The sequence below is a fragment of the Coregonus lavaretus genome, assembly GCF_964263955.1.
Source record: "Coregonus lavaretus genome assembly, chromosome: 20".
Classification (NCBI taxonomy): Eukaryota; Metazoa; Chordata; class Actinopteri; order Salmoniformes; family Salmonidae; genus Coregonus; species Coregonus lavaretus.
In genome coordinates, this window is record NC_140007.1 from 6,920,684 (window position 1) to 6,939,761 (window position 19,078).

The window sequence follows — 19,078 nt, forward strand, 5'->3', positions numbered from 1 at the left end:
GGAAGTGAATTCGCTACAGTAAACCCATGATCTTGTTTTCCATATAAACCAACTCACTGTAAGGGCCTCCTGTCCCCTTATCACCCACCCTCCATTCCCTACTTACACTTTTGAATGCCTAGCAGCAGAACCCTGTATACCAAATTGATGCTGTGATATTCCAAGGATTTATGTAATCAAGAAATGGAACAAGAATGTGATGATTTCTTTAGGTTGTTTTTCAACCAAATACATGAACAGAGGGCACATCATTTAAAAGGCATGCGATGTTTGCATGCACAAACAATGAAGTCTCTCTCATGCTACTACATTTTCCATTTGCTTCCTAAATTATTGCTTTTCAATGCCATGTTTCTTGTGTTGGTAGGCAGCAATAGGCAGCAGATACCTTGTCCTGTTAATAGTAATGTGTGATCTACCCCCTAAAAAGATTAATAGTAATGTGTCCAGCTGTTTTACTCTCCAGCCAGAGACCCTCCCTTTTCTCCATATCTAATAAATGATCACGTAACTTAGGTCGGTTGTGTTAGTTTTTTGTGTTTGGACTGTACATTCGTTTTGAAAACTATAATTGCATAAACATATTGTGCTGAGCCAGTGTGTGTGCTTGTGTGAGTGTTTCTGTATAATATTAATGTGTAATTGCTTGTAACAAATTGCTTAAAATGCTTTAATATATCTGCCATAGCCCTGATGTATGCCGCTGGGAAATCTGAACCCACAGCCTGTAGTCTAGAATACTAATTATTCTATCTCTCTATTTCTCTCGCTCTCATTCTCTCGCTCTCCCCACTCTCTCTTTTCCCCTCTCTCTCTCTCTCTCTCTCTCTCTCTCTCTCTCTCTCTCTCTCTCTCTCTCTCTCTCTCTCTCTCTCTCTCTCTCTCTCTCTCTCTCACACTCTCCCTCTCTTTCGCTCTCTCTCTCTCCCTCTCCCTCTCCTTTCTCTCACTCTCTCTGCTAAAAGAAGACTGGTGTCCACTCTAAGGGTCCCAGTGAGGAGCATGTGGTGAGGGCCATGTCTCTGGAGATGGAAAAGAGTGTCACTAAGTTGATGTACGACTTCCAGAGGAACTCTACTTCTGACGACGACTCAGGCTGCGCACTGGAGGAATACGCCTGGGTGCCCCCTGGCCTCAGCCCTGAACAGGTACACCTCCTACCTCTCTGTTACCCCCTCTTTTGCACCCCTTTTTTTCCCCATCTCTTACACTGCTGACGACACCCCTCAGTCTCAGCCCTGAACAGGTACACAACCCAATTCTGACCTATCTCTTACCTCTCTATCTCTTACTACCCAACTACCCACTAATCTAGCCCAGCACATGCCTCTTTAAATCTCCTGTGTCCTATCACAGCTTGATAAGCCCTGGCTGAAACTAATTGAACTGTATTCGTCACAACAGTCCAATAATTTGTAGCTGTGCGTGTCATTTTCCTAATTATCTGAGAGGGGTGGATTAATTGATTGGTAAATGAGCAGCAGAACTGATGATTAATTAATTTGCAATCCCCTCAATCATGCCCTGAGTGCCACGTGTGGATTGAAGAGAGAAGGATGGAGGAGAAAAAGAGAGAAACCATGACCAAACTGAAGATGAGCTGGAGGATAATACGTGGAATGCATTGTCTGAAGGACATGACTTTATGAAAGTAATGAAATTATATGGTCCATATTTTGGTTTCAGTGGTCTAATGGTATTATGTTTTTTTTTATATAACACGCTCCCTTTAAACGCCTTAGAGTAATACATTGAACAAATCCTTGGTTCTCTATAGAACTTTCAGATCTTGTTATAATGGTAAATATTCATTTGGAAATGTATTCTAAATGTACACCATCTCTGCTACTTTTTGGTTTGAAATGATGTTCTTAATTGTTTGGATAAGAGAAACCATTTTGCCTGCCCCTTTTTATTGACCTGTCTAAAGCATTCAACACTGTAGAACCCTCCTTACTTATTCAGAGGCTTTCATCAATTAGTCTGAACCGGGCCACATGTAGCTGGTTTGAAAATTATTTAAAGGACAGAACACAGTGTGTATTTACTGATGGTGTTAAATCAGGTTTTCTGGACAAAACAAATGGTGTCCCACAGGGATCGGTTCTTGGTCCGGTTCTTTTCACTATTTACATGAACAATATTGGTTTACTGTATCTGTAATAATTCTAACTTTAATCTGTATGCAGACGACACTGTGTTATATGCTATTAACCCCACAGCTGACCAGGCTCTGTCAAAGCTTAAATCTGCCTTTATTGTAAACGTCTCAAATCACTTCCTGTTGAACGCGGAACGAGGGAGAGCTCGGTTTGTTGTTTTGGAAAGTTTGTTGTTTTGAAAGTGTATTGGAAAGTTTCTTAGTAGCTAGCTAACTTTTGAGTTTGGATCCCGTGACGCAGTTAGCATCAGTTGCTGGGACTGCTACTCTCTGTCCAGTGATCCTGCCGACCAAGGCTGGGTCTGAGGAGCTATTTGGCGTAGCAGCTAGCTAGCAGCCTATGAAGCTAGCAGGGTTTTCTTGAGGGCTTGAATGCAAAATCAGCAGGGGATCAAATACTTTTTTCCCTCACTGTAGCTGTTCTGGAAAGAGCCAAGAGCTTGAGAGGAACGTATATCTTCCTCAACGAGGACTATCCTGAAGCTGTGCGCCAGAAGAGGAAAGAACTTATTCCAGCCATGAAAGCTGCCAGAGCATGTGGGGACATTGCTTACATCCGCTATGACAATCTCATTGTCCACTCTCCCTCCCAGAAGCCTGGAAGGGATGAGAGAGCCAAGCCTATGGGTTCGTAGCTTCAACCCCGCAGCACACACACACACACCAATTGATTAATGGACTGCTGAATGTATATATTTTTCTCTTTCTTTGTTTGCTCTTTTTATGTGTATCTCTGATAAGCTACCCAGGAAAGGGACGATATCAATATATCAATCAATATTTGTAGCCTTAGAAATAAGATTCATGAAATCAATAACTTGCTAACATCAGATAACGTTCACATATTAGCCATATCTGAGACTCGCTTAGATAATTCATTTGATGATACAGCAGTAGCAATACAAGGATATACCATCTATAGAAGAGACAGAAATGCTTATGGGGGAGGTGTTGCTGTATATATTCAGAGCCATATCCCTGTAATGCTTAGAGAATATCTTATGTCAAGTGTTATTGAAGTGTTGTGGTTGCAGGTTCACTTGGCACATCTAAAGCCTTTTCTTTTGTGGTGTTGCTATAGGCCACCAAGTGCTAACAGTCAGTATCTAGATAAATGTGTGAAATGCTTGATGAATGAATGACATTTTATTTTAGTTTCAAATCGCCAGTTGGTAACCCATCCCTTATGGGATTAATTGACACATAAACAAACATTACAATAACTCACTGTGATAATTCAGTGATAATTCTTCTTCCGGTGTTCTCTGAAGTGCGCGTCGCATAAGAGTGAATAATAAAAGATACAAATCAATACATAATAGTAAATAAGGTTATACAAACAATAATTATATCCCTAGAGAAGTAAAAAAATATACATACATACAGTGGGGAGAACAAGTATTTGATACACTGCCGATTTTGCAGGTTTTCCTACTTAAAAAACATATAGAGGTCTGTAATTTTTATCATAGGTACACTTCAACTGTGAGAGATGGAATCTAAAACAAAAATCCAGAAAATCACATTGTATGATTTTTAAGTAATTAATTTGCATTTTATTGCATGACATAAGTATTTGATCACCTACCAACCAGTAAGAATTCCGGCTCTCACAGACCTGTTCTCCACTCATTATCTGTATTAACTGCACCTGTTTGAACTCGTTACCTGTATAAAGGACACCTGTCCACACACTCAATCAAACAGACTCCAACCTCTCCACAATGGCCAAGACCAGAGAGCTGTGTAAGGACATCAGGGATAAAATTGTAGACCTGCATAAGGCTGGGATGGGCTACAGGACAATAGGCAAGCAGCTTGGTGAGAAGGCAACAACTGTTGGCGCAATTATTAGAAAATGGAAGAAGTTCAAGATGACGGTCAATCACCCTCGGTCTGGGGCTCCATGCAAGATCTCACATCGTGGGGCATCAATGATCATGAGGAAGGTGAGGGATCAGCCCAGAACTACACGGCAGGACCTGGTCAATGACCTGAAGAGAGCTGGGACCACAGTCTCAAAGAAAATCATTAGTAACACACTACGCCGTCATGGATTAAAATCCTGCAGCGCACGCAAGGTCCCCCTGCTCAAGCCAGCGCATGTCCAGGCCCGTCTGAAGTTTGCCAATGACCATCTGGATGATCCAGAGGAGGAATGGGAGAAGGTCATGTGGTCTGATGAGACAAAAATATAGCTTTTTGGTCTAAACTCAACCCCAAGAACACCATCCCAACCGTGAAGCATGGAGGTGGAAACATCATTCTTTGGGGATGCTTTTCTGCAAAGGGGACAGGACGACTGCACCGTATTGAGGGGAGGATGGATGGGGCCATGTATCGCAAGATCTTGGCCAAAAACCTCCTTCCATCAGTAAGAGCATTGAAGATGGGTCGTGGCTGGGTCTTCCAGCATGACAACGAACCGAAACACAAAGCCAGGGCAACTAAGGAGTGGCTCCGTAAGAGGCATCTCAAGGTCCTGGAGTGGCCTAGCCAGTCTCCAGACCTGAACCCAATAGAAAATCTTTGGAGGGAGCTGAAAGTCCGTATTGCCCAGCGACAGCCCCGAAACCTGAAGGATCTGAAGAAGGTCTGTATGGAGGAGTGGGCCAAAATCCCTGCTGCAGTGTGTGCAAACCTGGTCAAGACCTACAGGAAACGTATGATCTCTGTAATTGCAAACAAAGGTTTCTGTACCAAATATTAAGTTCTGCTTTTCTGATGTATCAAATACTTATGTCATGCAATAATATGCTAATTAATTACTTAAAAATCATACAAAGTGATTTTCTAGATTTTTGTTTTAGATTCCGTCTCTCACAGTTGAAGTGTACCTATGATAACAATTACAGACCTCTAAATGCTTTGTATGTAGGAAAACCTGCAAAATTGGCAGTGTATCAAATACTTGTTCTCCCCACTGTACATATACATATATACGCACATACAGTGGGGAAAAAAAGTATTTAGTCAGCCACCAATTGTGCAAGTTCTCCCACTTAAAAAGATGAGAGAGGCCTGTAATTTTCATCATAGGTACACGTCAACTATGACAGACAAAATGAGAAAAGAATATCCAGAAAATCACATTGTAGGATTTTTAATGAATTTGTTTGCAAATTATGGTGGAAAATAAGTATTTGGTCAATAACAAAAGTTTCTCAATACTTTGTTATGTACCCTTTGTTGGCAATGACACAGGTCAAACGTTTTCTGTAAGTCTAAGGTTTTCACACACTGTTGCTGGTATTTTGGCCCATTCCTCCATGCAGATCTCCTCTAGAGCAGTGATATTTTGGGGCTGTCGCTGGGCAACACGGACTTTCAACTCCCTCCAAAGATTTTCTATGGGGTTGAGATCTGGAGACTGGCTAGGCCACTCCAGGACCTTGAAATGCTTCTTACGAAGCCACTCCTTCGTTGCCCGGTTGGTGTGTTTGGGATCATTGTCATGCTGAAAGACCCAGCCACGTTTCATCTTCAATGCCCTTGCTGATGGAAGGAGGTTTTCACTCAAAATCTCACGATACATGGCCCCATTCATTCTTTCCTTTACACAGATCAGTCGTCCTGGTCCCTTTGCAGAAAAACAGCCCCAAAGCATGATGTTTCCACCCCCATGCCTCACAGTAGGTATGGTGTTCTTTGGATGCAACTCAGCATTCTTTGTCCTCCAAACACGATGAGTTGAGTTTTTACCAAAAAGTTATATTTTGGTTTCATCTGACCATATGACATTCTCCCAAACCTCTTCTGGATCATCCAAATGCACTCTAGCAAACTTCAGACGGGCCTGGCAATGTACTCGCTTAAGCAGGGGGACACGTCTGGCACTGCAGGATTTGAGTCCCTGGTGGCGTAGTGTGTTACTGATGGTAGGCTTTGTTACTTTGGTCCCAGCTCTCTGCAGGTCATTCACTAGGTCCCCCCGTGTGGTTCTGGGATTTTTGCTCACCGTTCTTGTGATCATTTTGACCCCACGGGGTGAGATCTTGCGTGGAGCCCCAGATCGAGGGAGATTATCAGTGGCAGGTAGCTTAGTGGTTAAGAGCGTTGTGCCAGTAACCGAAAGGTCGCTGGTTCTAATCCCCGAGCCGACTAGGTGAAAAATCTGTCGATGTGCCCTTGAGCAAGGCACTTAACCCTAATTGCTCATGTAAGTCGCTCTGGATAAGAGCGTCTGCTAAATGACTAAACATGTAAAATGTAAATGTCTTCCATTTCCTAATAATTGCTCCCACAGTTGATTTCTTCAAACCAAGCTGCTTACCTATTGCAGATTTAGTCTTCCCAGCCTGGTGCAGGTCTACAATTTTGTTTCTGGTGTCCTTTGACAGCTCTTTGGTCTTGGCCATAGTGGAGTTTGGAGTGTGACTGTTTGAGGTTGTGGACAGGTGTCTTTTATACTGATAACAAGTTCAAACAGGTGCCATTAATACAGGTAACGAGTGGAGGACAGAGGAGCCTGTTAAAGAAGAAGTTACAGGTCTGTGAGAGCCAGAAATCTTGCTTGTTTGTAGGTGACCAAATACTTATTTTCCACCATAATTTGCAAATAAATTCATTCAAAATCCTACAATGTGATTTTCTGGAGAAAAAAAATCTCAATTTGTCTGTCATAGTTGACGTGTACCTATGATGAAAATTACAGGCCTCTCTCATCTTTTTAAGTGGGAGAACTTGCACAATTGGTGGCTGACTAAATACATTTTTTCCCCACTGTACATACATACATACATACATACATACATACATACATACATATACACTGTATATATACACATACATATATACACATACATACATACATAACATATACGGATAAATAAATACAGAAAAATTCAACAGAAGGCAATCAAACCCAGTCTGGCACAAAGAGAAGATGTATGTGGGAGACAAGCCTATACACAATCTATACACGTGCCATTTACCACATAGAAGCTAATTATTTGTATAATTTAATTATAGTTAGCCCTTTTTCTTTTATTCTAGGCTTTATCTAAATATTCCGCAAACGGAAATACACAATGGACAAAAAACAATTTCAGTGTATCCTCATCGCTCAGTCACATAATGCCCGGGTATATATGGTGTGCTTTCTGGAATAAGAGCAAGCGTATATGGTGGTAGAAAGGGTAATAGAGGATTCAATGAGTTTCTCTATTTCTTCGAGGTCAAAATAGTTACATAGTCTTTCCTCTTCCATTTCACCACGATACCGACCTGTTTCAACACGCAGAGGCAATATCCGTGATCTTACCTGTGCACATAGCGATCTCTTGCTTTTAGGTAGGTTATACATAATATATCTCTCACACACGAATTCACCCGTAATCAAACAAAAGGTTCTCAATTTAGGTTTATGATTAATCTCCTCCACCCATTTTTTTTCATATTGCATCAACAGTTGTTTTTTAATAACATCTATATTTCCCTTAATTTGGTTTTCGTACAGATGTTCACAGTCAGACTGTTGAAAAAGGTCAGACATTTCAGTTGCCAAGGCTCCCCCTATGGATAGATCCCATTGAAAAAACTTTACTAGCTATTTTGGCAGTTGGTATATCTAACAGTCTATTCCAAAGTCTCACCATACACGCCTTCCATCTCACCTCACAGGGTTCCCAGCCCATGTCCCCAGTTATTGCAAGTATAGGTGCAAACTTGTGGGCATCTAAAAAGTAACATACTTGATAGTGTATGTGATGTAAACAGAGAGGTCTACTTTCTTGGGGACCTGAATATTGACTGGTTTTCATCAAGCTGTTCCCTCAAGAGGAAGCTTCTCACTGTAACAAGTGCCTGTAATCTGGTTCAGGTTATTAATCAACCGACCAGGATGTTTACAAACACTACAGGAACAAGATCATCCACATGTATCGATCACATTTTTACTAATACTGTAGAACTTTGTTCTAAAGCTGTATCCGTACCCATTGGATGCAGTGATCACAATATAGTGGCTATATCCAGGAAAGCCAAAGTTCCAAAAGCTGGGCCTAAAATAGTGTATAAGAGATCATACAAAATATGTTGCTGTGACTCTTATGTGGATCATGTTAAAAATATTTGTTGGTCTGATGTGATTAATAAGGAGCATCCAGACGCTGCACTTGATGAATTTATGAAATGTATTGATAAATATGCACCTGTTAAGAAACTGACTGTTAGAGCTGTTAAGGCTCCATGGCTTGATGAGGAATTGAACAATTGTATGGTTGAAAGAGATGGGGGAAAAAGGAGTGGCTAATAAGTCTGATTGCACATCTGACTGGCTGACTTACTGCAAATTGAGAAATTATGTGACTAAACTCAACAAAAAGAAGAAGAAACTGTATTATGAGGCCAAGATCAATGATATAAAGAATGATGGAAATTATGGGCAGAAAGACTCCATCTTTCGTGGAATCAGATGGCTTATTCATCACAAAACCATTTGATGTTGCCAATTATTTTAATGATTACTTCATTCGCAAAGCGGGCAAACTTAGGGAGGAAATGCCACAATGAACAGTGAGCCATCGTATTCATGCATAAAAAACTAATAATGAAAGAAAAGCATTGCAAGTTTGAATTTTGTAAAGTTAGTGTGGGAGAGGTGGAAAAATTACTGTTATCGATTAATAATGACAAACCTCCTGGCATTGACAACTTAGATGGAAAGCTACTAAGGATGGTAGCTGACTCTATAGCCACTCCTATCTGTCATATCTTTAATCTGAGCCTAGAGGAAAGTATTTGTCCTCAGGCCTGGAGGGAAGCCAAAGTAATTACGCTACCCAAGAGAGGTAAAGCGGCCTTTACTGGTTCTAACAGCAGATCTATCAGCTTGCTGCCAGCTCTTAGCAAACTGTTGGAAAAAATGGTGTTTGACCAAATACAATGCTATTTCTCTGAAAACAAATTAACAACATACTTTCAGCATGCTTATAGAGAAGGGCACTCAACATGTACTGCACTGACACAAATGACTGATGATTGGTTGAAAGAAATTGATAATAAGGAGATTGTGGGAGCTGTACTGTTAGATTTCAGTGCAGCCTTTGATATTATTGACCATAACCTGTTGTTGAAAAAACGTATATGTGTTATGGCTTTTCAATCGCTGCCATATCGTGGATTCAGAGCTATCTATCTAATAGAGACACTCTGCTTTTTTGACACCACACTCCAAAAAGCAAGTCCTGCAGGCTCTAGTTTTGTCTTATCTTGATTATTGTCCAGTTGTGTGATCGAGGGCTGCAAGGAAAGACCTAGTTAAGCTGCAGCTGGCCCAAAACAGAGTGGCACGTCTTGCTCTTCATTGTAATCAGAGGGCTAATATAAGTACTATACGTGCCAGTCTCTCTTGGCTAAGAGTTGCATAGAGACTGACAGCATCACTACTTCTTTTTATAAGAAACATGAATGTGCTGAAAATCCCAAATTGTTTTCATAGTCAACTTACACACAGCTCTGACACACACACTTATCCCACCAGACATGCCACCAGGGGTCTTTTCACAGTCCCCAAATGCAGAACAAATTCAAGAAAGCATACAGTATTACATAGAGCCATTATTGCATGGAACTCCATTCCATCTCATATTGCTCAAGTGAACAGGAAACCTGGAAAAAAAAAAAACAGCTAAATTCTCTGGCAACAGCTCTGGTGGACATTCCTGCAGTCAGCATGCCAATTGCACACTCTCTCAAAACTTGAGACATCTGTGGCATTGTGTCGTGTGACAAAACTGCATTTTTAAAGTGTCCTTTTATTGTCCCCAGCACAAGGTGTACCTGTGTAATGATCATGCTGTTTAATCAGCTTCTTGATATGCCACTCCTATCAGGTGGATGGATTATCTTGGCGAAGGATAAATGCTCACTAACAGGGATGTAAACAAATTTGGTGATATTTTATTTCAGCTCATGAAACATGGGACCAACACTTTACATGTTGTGTTTATATTTTTGTCAGTATATTATTTGTTATTTGCTAATTTCTTTATGAAATGAGCAGCAGTACAGAACCATCATTAGATGCACAATTAAAGGGCCAGATGCGCAATTAAAGGGGAATTACATTCAAAAGTATATTTGTTCGTTTTCTTCTAGACCTACAAATATTTATTCTGATGTGATTTAACCATTGACATGGACTCAGAACATCCAATATTGTTGTTTCTATATGAACTATTGTAATTTTGAGAGTGAAAAACAAACAAAAATCTATAACCAGGAATAAGAAAACGGAGAAAACATAATTTGGGAAAGAAATCTCAGATTTTATAGGGCCCCCCTTACAGTTGTTTATTAACCATTATTTTATCAGGTATATTGACAGACAACAGAGTACACTACTTGCTCTTGTACACTAAGGACCCGGGGAAGAGTTGTAGGGGAGAGAAGAGAAGAATGTGCCAATTTGAAAGCTATAAAACAATTAGTAGCTCGCAACTTTATTTTTTATTTTTAAGTAGCTCTCATCCTAGAAACGGTTGGAGATCCCTGCTCTAGGGCAATTCAGGTGGATGTTAGAGGGCTGTGATTTGTTTCATATGATTGTGTTTTGTTTTTCATGTTTTTTGTTTGCTTTCAATGTATTGTGTAATTGATGTGTACAGTATATACTGTAGCTATGTATAGTGTAAATGTTGTTTATTGATGTGTTCATGCAGGGCTCATATGCAAAAGAGACCGTGGTCTCAGCATGACTCCCTGGCTAAATAACAGTTAAATCAAATAATTTCATTTTATGCTGTTTGTTGTATTGTAATGTTTTTATTCGATCAGGAACAAATTTGGAACAAACTAAAGCATAAACTTCAAGCACAGACATAAACATTCGTTGTACTTTCCGTGGATGGGGGCGTTCCAGATGATGGAAAAGTTAGTTCTGTGTTTGTTCTTAGGTCAATCAGGCTGATGTTAAAACTCCTGTCTCCACAGTAAAGTGCTGTACCTCCCACCCTTATTATTTTGGTGCAATGCTAGCCCACATGAAAAATACTATAGTATACTATGGTATAAATACTGTAGTATTGCTATATTTACATACTATAGTATTCACTGTAGGGTTATTTCGGACTCTTCTGTAGTATTTACTGTGTTTTTGCAGACATGACTGTATTATACTGTAGTATTTACTATAGTGTTTTTGTTTTATTATGTTTGACATAGATGTTGGGTCTTTCTCCTTGAGGAAACCTACTGGATAATTACTAAAAGAGCATATTTTCCATAACCTTTAAGGAGGTAGGACTGGTGTCTGAACGGATAGTTCAAAGCTTCTGCTCTTTTCTATAACCTGTACTTCTTCTTCGATAGGGTTTAATGGCGGTTGGCATCCAATGTTAATGGTGCATTATTATTAATGGTATTAAAAAATACAATAAAAAAAACATTGCGGGAAAGGGGGAAAACGACATCATACCAAATACCAAAAATAGACACGTCAACAAACAAAACCCATCCCACTTCTTCAATCACAGTCCATTCCGAAATACATCCCTACACAGGCTCACATCATACCAAATACCAAAAATAGACACGTCAACAAACAAAACCCATCCCACTTCTTCAATCACAGTCCATTCCGAAATACATCCCTACACAGGTTCAGGGTCCTGTGAGGGTGGAACATTCACCGACAGGATTTCTTGCAAGGCATCGGCTGTGAAATTTCAGCTGCATTCACAATGATTCAAATTTTCTCAGACTTCTTCTCCGCTTGTGCTGTACAGTTTATGACCAATGCAATAAATAATACAAAGTCCTTTTTTTTTCACCTTTATTTAACCAGGTAGGCCAGTTGAGAACAAGCTATCATGTACAACTGCGACCTGGCCAAGATAAAGCAAAGCAAAGCAGTGGGATTTCATGATCCCTCAGTTGATGAGAAACGTTCACTGGTCGTGGTGGCTCTACTACCATTGTTTCTTGCTTGCCACTCATTCCTTCCACTCTTCTCACCGCCACCAGATAGGAGACACGCTGGACAACCCTTACTCTTGACACCTCGGTCTCCTTCACCCTGACAGGGCACTCCAGGAATTTCAGGCGCTTGTTCACCACCGCAATTACAGCATTTCACTTCATCTGGCATACTATACTCTTCCCGTCTGCACACACTTGACAGATGACCAAATCTTCTGCATTTATGACACTGAAGGGTCTTGTGCACAAAGGCTCTTGCAGGATATCTCATGAATCCTATCTTTATATGAGAAGGGAGAGACTCCTCATCAAAAAACAGTAGTATGGATTTTATTTTCTCCATCCACCATACAGATCAGTCAACCTGCCCCAACCACTCCATCTATGTCTTCAGTTACAGTATATAATCGGCCTTTACTTCTTGCGGCACCCCATAAATTACCCCCTTGAAAGGCACCCTGCTTTGAATATTCATACAGGAAACACTCTACTCCGATATCTTTTTGAGGCTTACAACAGGATTCTTCTGCTACACAGACACACAAAATTGGGATATGGGGAATCAACGAAAATCAAATCAAATGTTATTTGCCACATGCGCCGAATACAACAGGTGTAGACATGACAGTGAAATGCTTACTTACAAGCCCTTAACCAAGTAAAAAATAGATAAGTAAAAAATATAAGCAAATAATTAAAGAGCAGCAGTAAAATAAAATAACAGTAGGGAGGCTATATACAGGGGGGTACCGGTACAGAGTCAATGTGCGGGGGCACCGGCTAGTCGAGGTAATTTAGGTAATATGTACATGTGGGTAGAGTTAAAGTGACTATGCATAAATAATAAACAGAGTAGCAGCAGCGTAAAAGAGGGGGATGGGGTGGTGGGGGGGGGGGGGGGGGGGCAGTGCAAATATTCCAGGTAGCCATGATTAGCTGTTCAGGAGTCTTATGGCTTGGGGGTAGAAGCTGTTTAGAAGCCTTTTGGACCAGAATTTGGTGCTTCGGTACCGCTTGCCGTGCGGTAGCAGAGAGAACAGTCTATGACTAGGGTGGCTGGAGTCTTTGACAATTTTTAGGGCCTTCCTCTGACACCGCCTGGTATAGAGGTCCTGGATGGCAGGAAGCTTGGCCCCAGTGATGTACTAGGCCGTACACACTACCCTCTGTACAGTAGTGCCTTGCGGTCAGAGGCCGAGCAGTTGCCATTCCAGGCGGTGATGCAACCAGTCAGGATGCTCTCGATGGTGCAGCTGTATAACTTTTTGAGGATCTGAGGACTCATGCCAAATCTTTTCAGTCTCCTGAGGGGGAATGGGCTTTGTCGTGCCCTCTTCATGACTGTCTTGGTGTGTTTGGACCATGATAGTTTGTTGGTGATGTGGACACCAAGGAACTTGAAGCTCTCAACCTGTTCCACTACAGCCCAGTCGATGAGAATGGGGGCGTGCTCAGTCCTCTTTTTTTCCAGTAGTCCACAATCATCTCCTTTGTCTTGTTCACGTTGAGGGAGAGGTTGCTATCCTTGCACCACACGGCCAGGTCTCTGACCTCCTCCCTATGGGCTGTCTCATCGTTGTCGTGATCATGGCTACCTCTGTTGTGTCGTCGGCAAACTTAATGATGGTGTTGGAGTTGTGCCTGGCCATGCAGTCATGGGTGAACAGGGAGTACAGGAGGGGACAGGAGGGGACTAAACATGCACCCCTGAGGGGCCCCCGTGTTGAGGATCAGCGTGGCAGATGTGTTGTTACCTACCCTTACCACCTGGTGACGGCCCGTCAGGAAGTCCAGGATCCAGTTGCAGAGGGAGGTGTTTAGTCCCAGGGTCCTTAGCTTAGTGATGAGCTTTGAGGGCACTATGGTGTTGCACGCTGAGCTGTAGTCAATGAATAGCATTCTCACGTAGGTGTCCCTCTTGTCCAGGTGGGAAAGGGCAGTGTGGAGTGCAATAGAGATTGCATCATCTGTGGATCTGTTGGGGCGGTATGCAAATTGGAGTGGGTCTATGGTTTCTGGGATAATGGTGTTGATGTAAGCCATGACCAGCCTTTCAAAGCACTTTATGGCTACAGATGTGAGTGCTATGGGTCGGTAATCATTTAGGCAGGTTATCTTAGTGTCCATTGGCACAGAGACTATGGTGGTATGCTTGAAACATGTTGGTATTACAGACTCAGTCAGGTACATTTTGAAAATGTCAGTGAAGACAACTGCCAGTTGGTCAGCGCATGTTCGGAGTACACGTCCTGGTAATCCGTCTGACCCTGCGGCCTTGTGAATGTTGACCTGCTTAAAAGTCTTACTCACATCAGCTACGGAGAGCATGATCACATAGTCATCCGGAACAGCTGATGCTCTCATGCATGCTTCAGTGTTGCTTGCTTCGAAGCGAGCATAAAAGTGATTTAGCTCGTCTGGTAGGCTTGTGTCACTGGGCAGCTCACGGCTGTGCTTACCTTTGTAGTCTGTAATAGTTTTCAAGCCCTGCCACATCCGACGAGCGTCAGAGCCGGTGTAGTACAATTCAATCTTAGTCCTGTATTGACTCTTTGCCTGTTTGATGGTTCGTCGGAGGGCATAGCGGGATTTCTTATAAGCGTCCGGGTTAGAGTCCCGCTCCTTGAAAGCGGCAGCTCTACCCTTTAGCTCAGTGCGGATGTTGCCTGTAATCCATGGCTTCTGGTTGGGGTATGTACGTACGGTCACTGTGGGGACAATGTCATCGATGAACTTATTGAAGAAGCCAGTGACTGATGTGGTGTACTCCTCAATCCTATCGGAAGAATCCCAGAACATATTCCAGTCTGTGCTAGCAAAACAGTCCTGTAGCTTAGCATCTGCATCATCTGAACACTTTTTTATTAACTGAGTCACTGGTGCTTCCTGCTTTAGTTTTTGCTTATAAGCAGGAATCAGGAGGATAGAGTTATGGTCAGATTTGCCAAATGGAGGGCGAGGGAGAGCTTTGTACACGTCTCTGTGTGTGGAGTAAAGGTGGTCTAGAGTTTTTTTTCTTCCTCTGGTTGCACATTTAACATGCTGGTAGAAATTAGGTAGAACGAATGTAAGTTTCCCTGCATTAAAGTTCCCGGCCACTAGGAGCGCTGCCTCCAGATGAGCGTTTTCCTGTTTTCTTATGGCCTTATACAGCTCATTGAGTGCAATCTTAGTGCCAGCATCGGTTTGTGGTGGTAAATAGACAGCTACGAAAATATAGATGAAAACTATCTTGGTAAATAGTGTGGTCTACAGCTTATCATGAGATACTCTACCTCCGGCGAGCAAAACCTCGAGACTTCCTTAGTATTAGATTTTATGCACCAGCTGTTGTTTACAAATATACACAGACCGCCACCCATTGTCTTACCAGAGTCAGCCATTCTATCCTGCCGATGTAGCGTATATCCCGCCAGCTGTATGTTATCCATGTTGTCGTTCAGCCACGAACGATATTACAGTTTTTAATGTCCCGTTGGTAGGATAACCTTAATCTTAGGTCATGCAATTTGTTTTCAAATGATTGAACATTGGCTAATAGGACTGATGGAAGAGGCAGTTTACTCGCTCGCCGTCGGATCCTTACAAGGTACCTCGACCTACGTCGACGATATCTCCATCTCTTTCTCATGCGAAGGATGGGGATTTGGGTTTTGTCGGGTGTCTGTAGGATATCCTTCGCGTCCGACTCGTTGAAGAAAAAATCTTCGTCCAATACGAGGTGAGTAATTGCTGTCCTGATATCCAGAAGCTCTTTTTGGACATACAGTAAGAGACGGTGGCAGAAACATTATGTACAGAATAAATTACAAATAAAGCGAAAAAACACACATAATAGTACAATTGGTTAGAGGGCTGTAAAACGGCAGCCATCTTCTCCGGCACCATTCTTTGGATATGGGGGAGGTATATGCAAATTGAATACTGTAGTATTACTATAGTTCAAAAATGGTAGTTGTTTTTGCAGACACTGTATTGCGGAAATTACTGTAGTATTTACACAGTGTTTTTTGTGGATAATACTGTATTATTTACTCAAGTATTCTACGGTATACTACAAAATGCTATAGTAAGTACTACACATGATCGAGGGATAGTACAGTGTGTAGTATAGTATACTACAGTATACTACAAAATGATATAGTAAGTACTACACATGATCAAGGAATACTACAGTGTGGAGTATAGTATTCTACATGATAAATTGGGTGGTTTGAGCCCTGAATGCTGATTGGTTGACAGCCGTGGTATACCACGGGTATGACAAAACATGTATTTTTACTGCTCTAATTATGTTGGTAACCAGTTTATAATAGAAATAAGGCACCTCAGGTTTTGTGGTATATGGCCAATATACAGTTGAAGTCAGAAGTTTACATACACCTTAGCCAAATACATTTAAACTCAGTTTTTCACAATTCCTGACATTTAATCCTAGTAAAGATTCCATGTCTTAGGTCAGTCAGGATCACCACTTTATTTTAAGAATGTGAAATGTCAGAATAATAGTTGAGAGAATTATTTATTGCAGCTTTTATTTCATTCATCACATTCCAAGTGGGTCAGAAGTTTACCTACACTCAATTAGTATTTGGTAGCATTGCCTTTAAATTGTTTAACTTGGGTCAAACGATTCAGGTAGCCTTCCACAAGTTTCCCACAATACGTTGGGTGAATTTTGGCCCATTCCTCCTGACAGAGCTGGTGTAACTGAGTCAGGTTTGTAGGCCTCCTTGCTCGCACACGCTTTTTCAGTTCTGCCCACAAATGTTCTATAGGATTGAGGTCAGGGCTTTGTGATGGCCACTCCAATACATTGACTTTGTTGTCCTTAAGCCATTTTGCCACAACTTTGGAAGTATGCTTGGGGTCATTGTCCATTTGGAAGACCCATTTGCGACCAAGCTTTAACTTCCTGACTGATGTCTTGAGATGTTGCTTCAATATATCCACATAATTTTCCTTCCTCATGATGCCATCTATTTTGTGAAGTGCAACAGTCCCTCCTGCAGCAAAGCACACCCACAGCATGATGCTGCCATCCCCGTGCTTCATGGTTGGCATGGTGTTCTTCGGCTTGCAAGCAACCCCCTTTTCCTCCAAACATAACTATGGTCATTATGGCCAAACAGTTCTATTTTTGTTTAATCAGACCAGAGGACATTTCTCCAAAAGTACGATCTTGGTCCAGCAGTGGCTTCTTCCTTGTTGAGCGGCCTTTCAGGTTATGTCGATATAGGACTCGTTTTACTGTGGATATAGATACTTCTGTACCTGTTTCCTCCAGCATCTTCACAAGGTCCTTTGCTGTTGTTCTGGGATTGATTTGCACTTTTCGCACCAAAGTACGTTAATCTCTAGGAGACAGAACGCGTCTCCTTCCTGAGCGGTATGACGGCTGCGTGGTCCCATGGTGTTTATACTTGCGTACTATTGTTTGTACAGATGAACGTGGTACCTTCAGGCGTTTGGAAATTGCTCCCAAGGATGAACCAGACTTGTGGAGGTCTACAATTATTCTTCTGAGGTCTTGGCTGATTTCTATTTAATTTTCCCATCATGTCAAGCAAAGAGGCACTGAGTTTGAAGGTAGGCCTTGAAAAACATCCACAGGTACATCTCCAATTGACTCAAATGATGTCAATTAGCCTATCAGAAGCTTCTAAAGCCATGACATCATTTTCTGGAATTTTCCAAGCTGTTTAAAGGCACAGTCAACTTAGTGTATGTAAATTTCTGACCCACTGGAATTGTGATACGGTGAATTATAAGTGAAATAATCTGTCTGTAAACAATTTTTGGAAAAATGACTTGTGTCATGCACAAAGTAGATGTCCTAACCGACTTGCCAAAACTATAGCTTGTTAAAAAGACATTTGTAGAGTGGTTGAAAACCGAGTTTTAACAACTCCAACCTAAGTGTATGTAAACTTCTGACTTGTACCACGGCTAAGTGCTGTGTCCAGGCAATCCACGATGCGTCATGCATAAGAACAGCCCTTAGCCGTGGTATATTGGCCATATACCACGCCCCCTCGTGCCTTATTGCTTAAGTATACTACAGTTTACTACAGATTTCTAAAGTAAGTACTATAGTATTCTATGGTAAACTGTAGTCTTTTTTCATGTGGGAGGTGTGAGCCACAAGATGATTTTAGTTTAAATCTGCTCTGTATGTGTCAAGGATTATGTTGCAAATCATTATAATAATACAATCAGATCGTTGTGTTCTTGGAGAATAATTACATGAAGCATTTCCCCGCCATTTCATCAAGTGACTTCAGCTCAACAAGTTTTACTGAATGCCTGTAATTACTTTGACTGTCGCCTACAGTAAAGTCATAGATACCGTAGATACTTTTTTATTTTCCCATCACTAAGTAGAATAGGGGCCTATAGTCGGCACTCTACAAACACAATCCAATACATGACTCAGTTCTATAGAGCAGCAGGATTTTATCTGTCAGCTATTGAAAGAGAACATTGCTCTCCATGGCTGCATCTGCTGCAGTGCCACGGGATCCTTTGTCCCAGACGCTCATGGTTCCAGCCGTTGTTCTCAAGGACAAGGCTGATGGAGGACAGATCAATAACCAACACAGAAGAATATACATGATACATTTATTAGAAACAGCTGCTTTCAGGTTAATCTGGGAGGGCTCTTTAAAACTCAAGGTGTGCTTTCAATCAACAGACATTTTACCATTCAAAACCAATTCTGTTTTTCTCTTCCATCCAACCTTGTTCTCATAGGGCAGGTTGGGGTCGGCGACAGAGATAGTAGAATTTATAATGATGGGGAGGCACATGGCTTACTTCAGGAAGGGAGGACCACACTAGCCACTCATTACAAAAACGATGTATTTATTTATTTATTTTATTTATTTCACCTTTATTTAACCAGGTAAACCAGTTGAGAACAAGTTCTCATTTACAACTGCGACCTGGCCAAGATAAAGCAAAGCAGTGCGATAAAAACAACAACACAGAGTTACA

At 41.5% G+C, this 19,078-nt stretch overlaps 1 protein-coding gene across 1 annotated transcript in view; it reads left to right on the forward strand.

The window, feature by feature from the left end:
• Positions 1-980: 980 nt before the first annotated feature.
• Positions 981-19,078, forward strand: part of LOC311147433 (prickle-like protein 2) — a gene marked incomplete at its 3' end in the record, with an annotated part of 34,246 nt that continues 16,148 nt past the window's right edge. Inside the window, exon 1 of the mRNA XM_084184132.1 lies at positions 981-1,148. Within this exon, the coding sequence (XP_084040258.1) occupies positions 1,017-1,148 (132 nt within the window). The 5' untranslated portion in view covers positions 981-1,016. The remainder of the gene's footprint in view (positions 1,149-19,078) is intronic.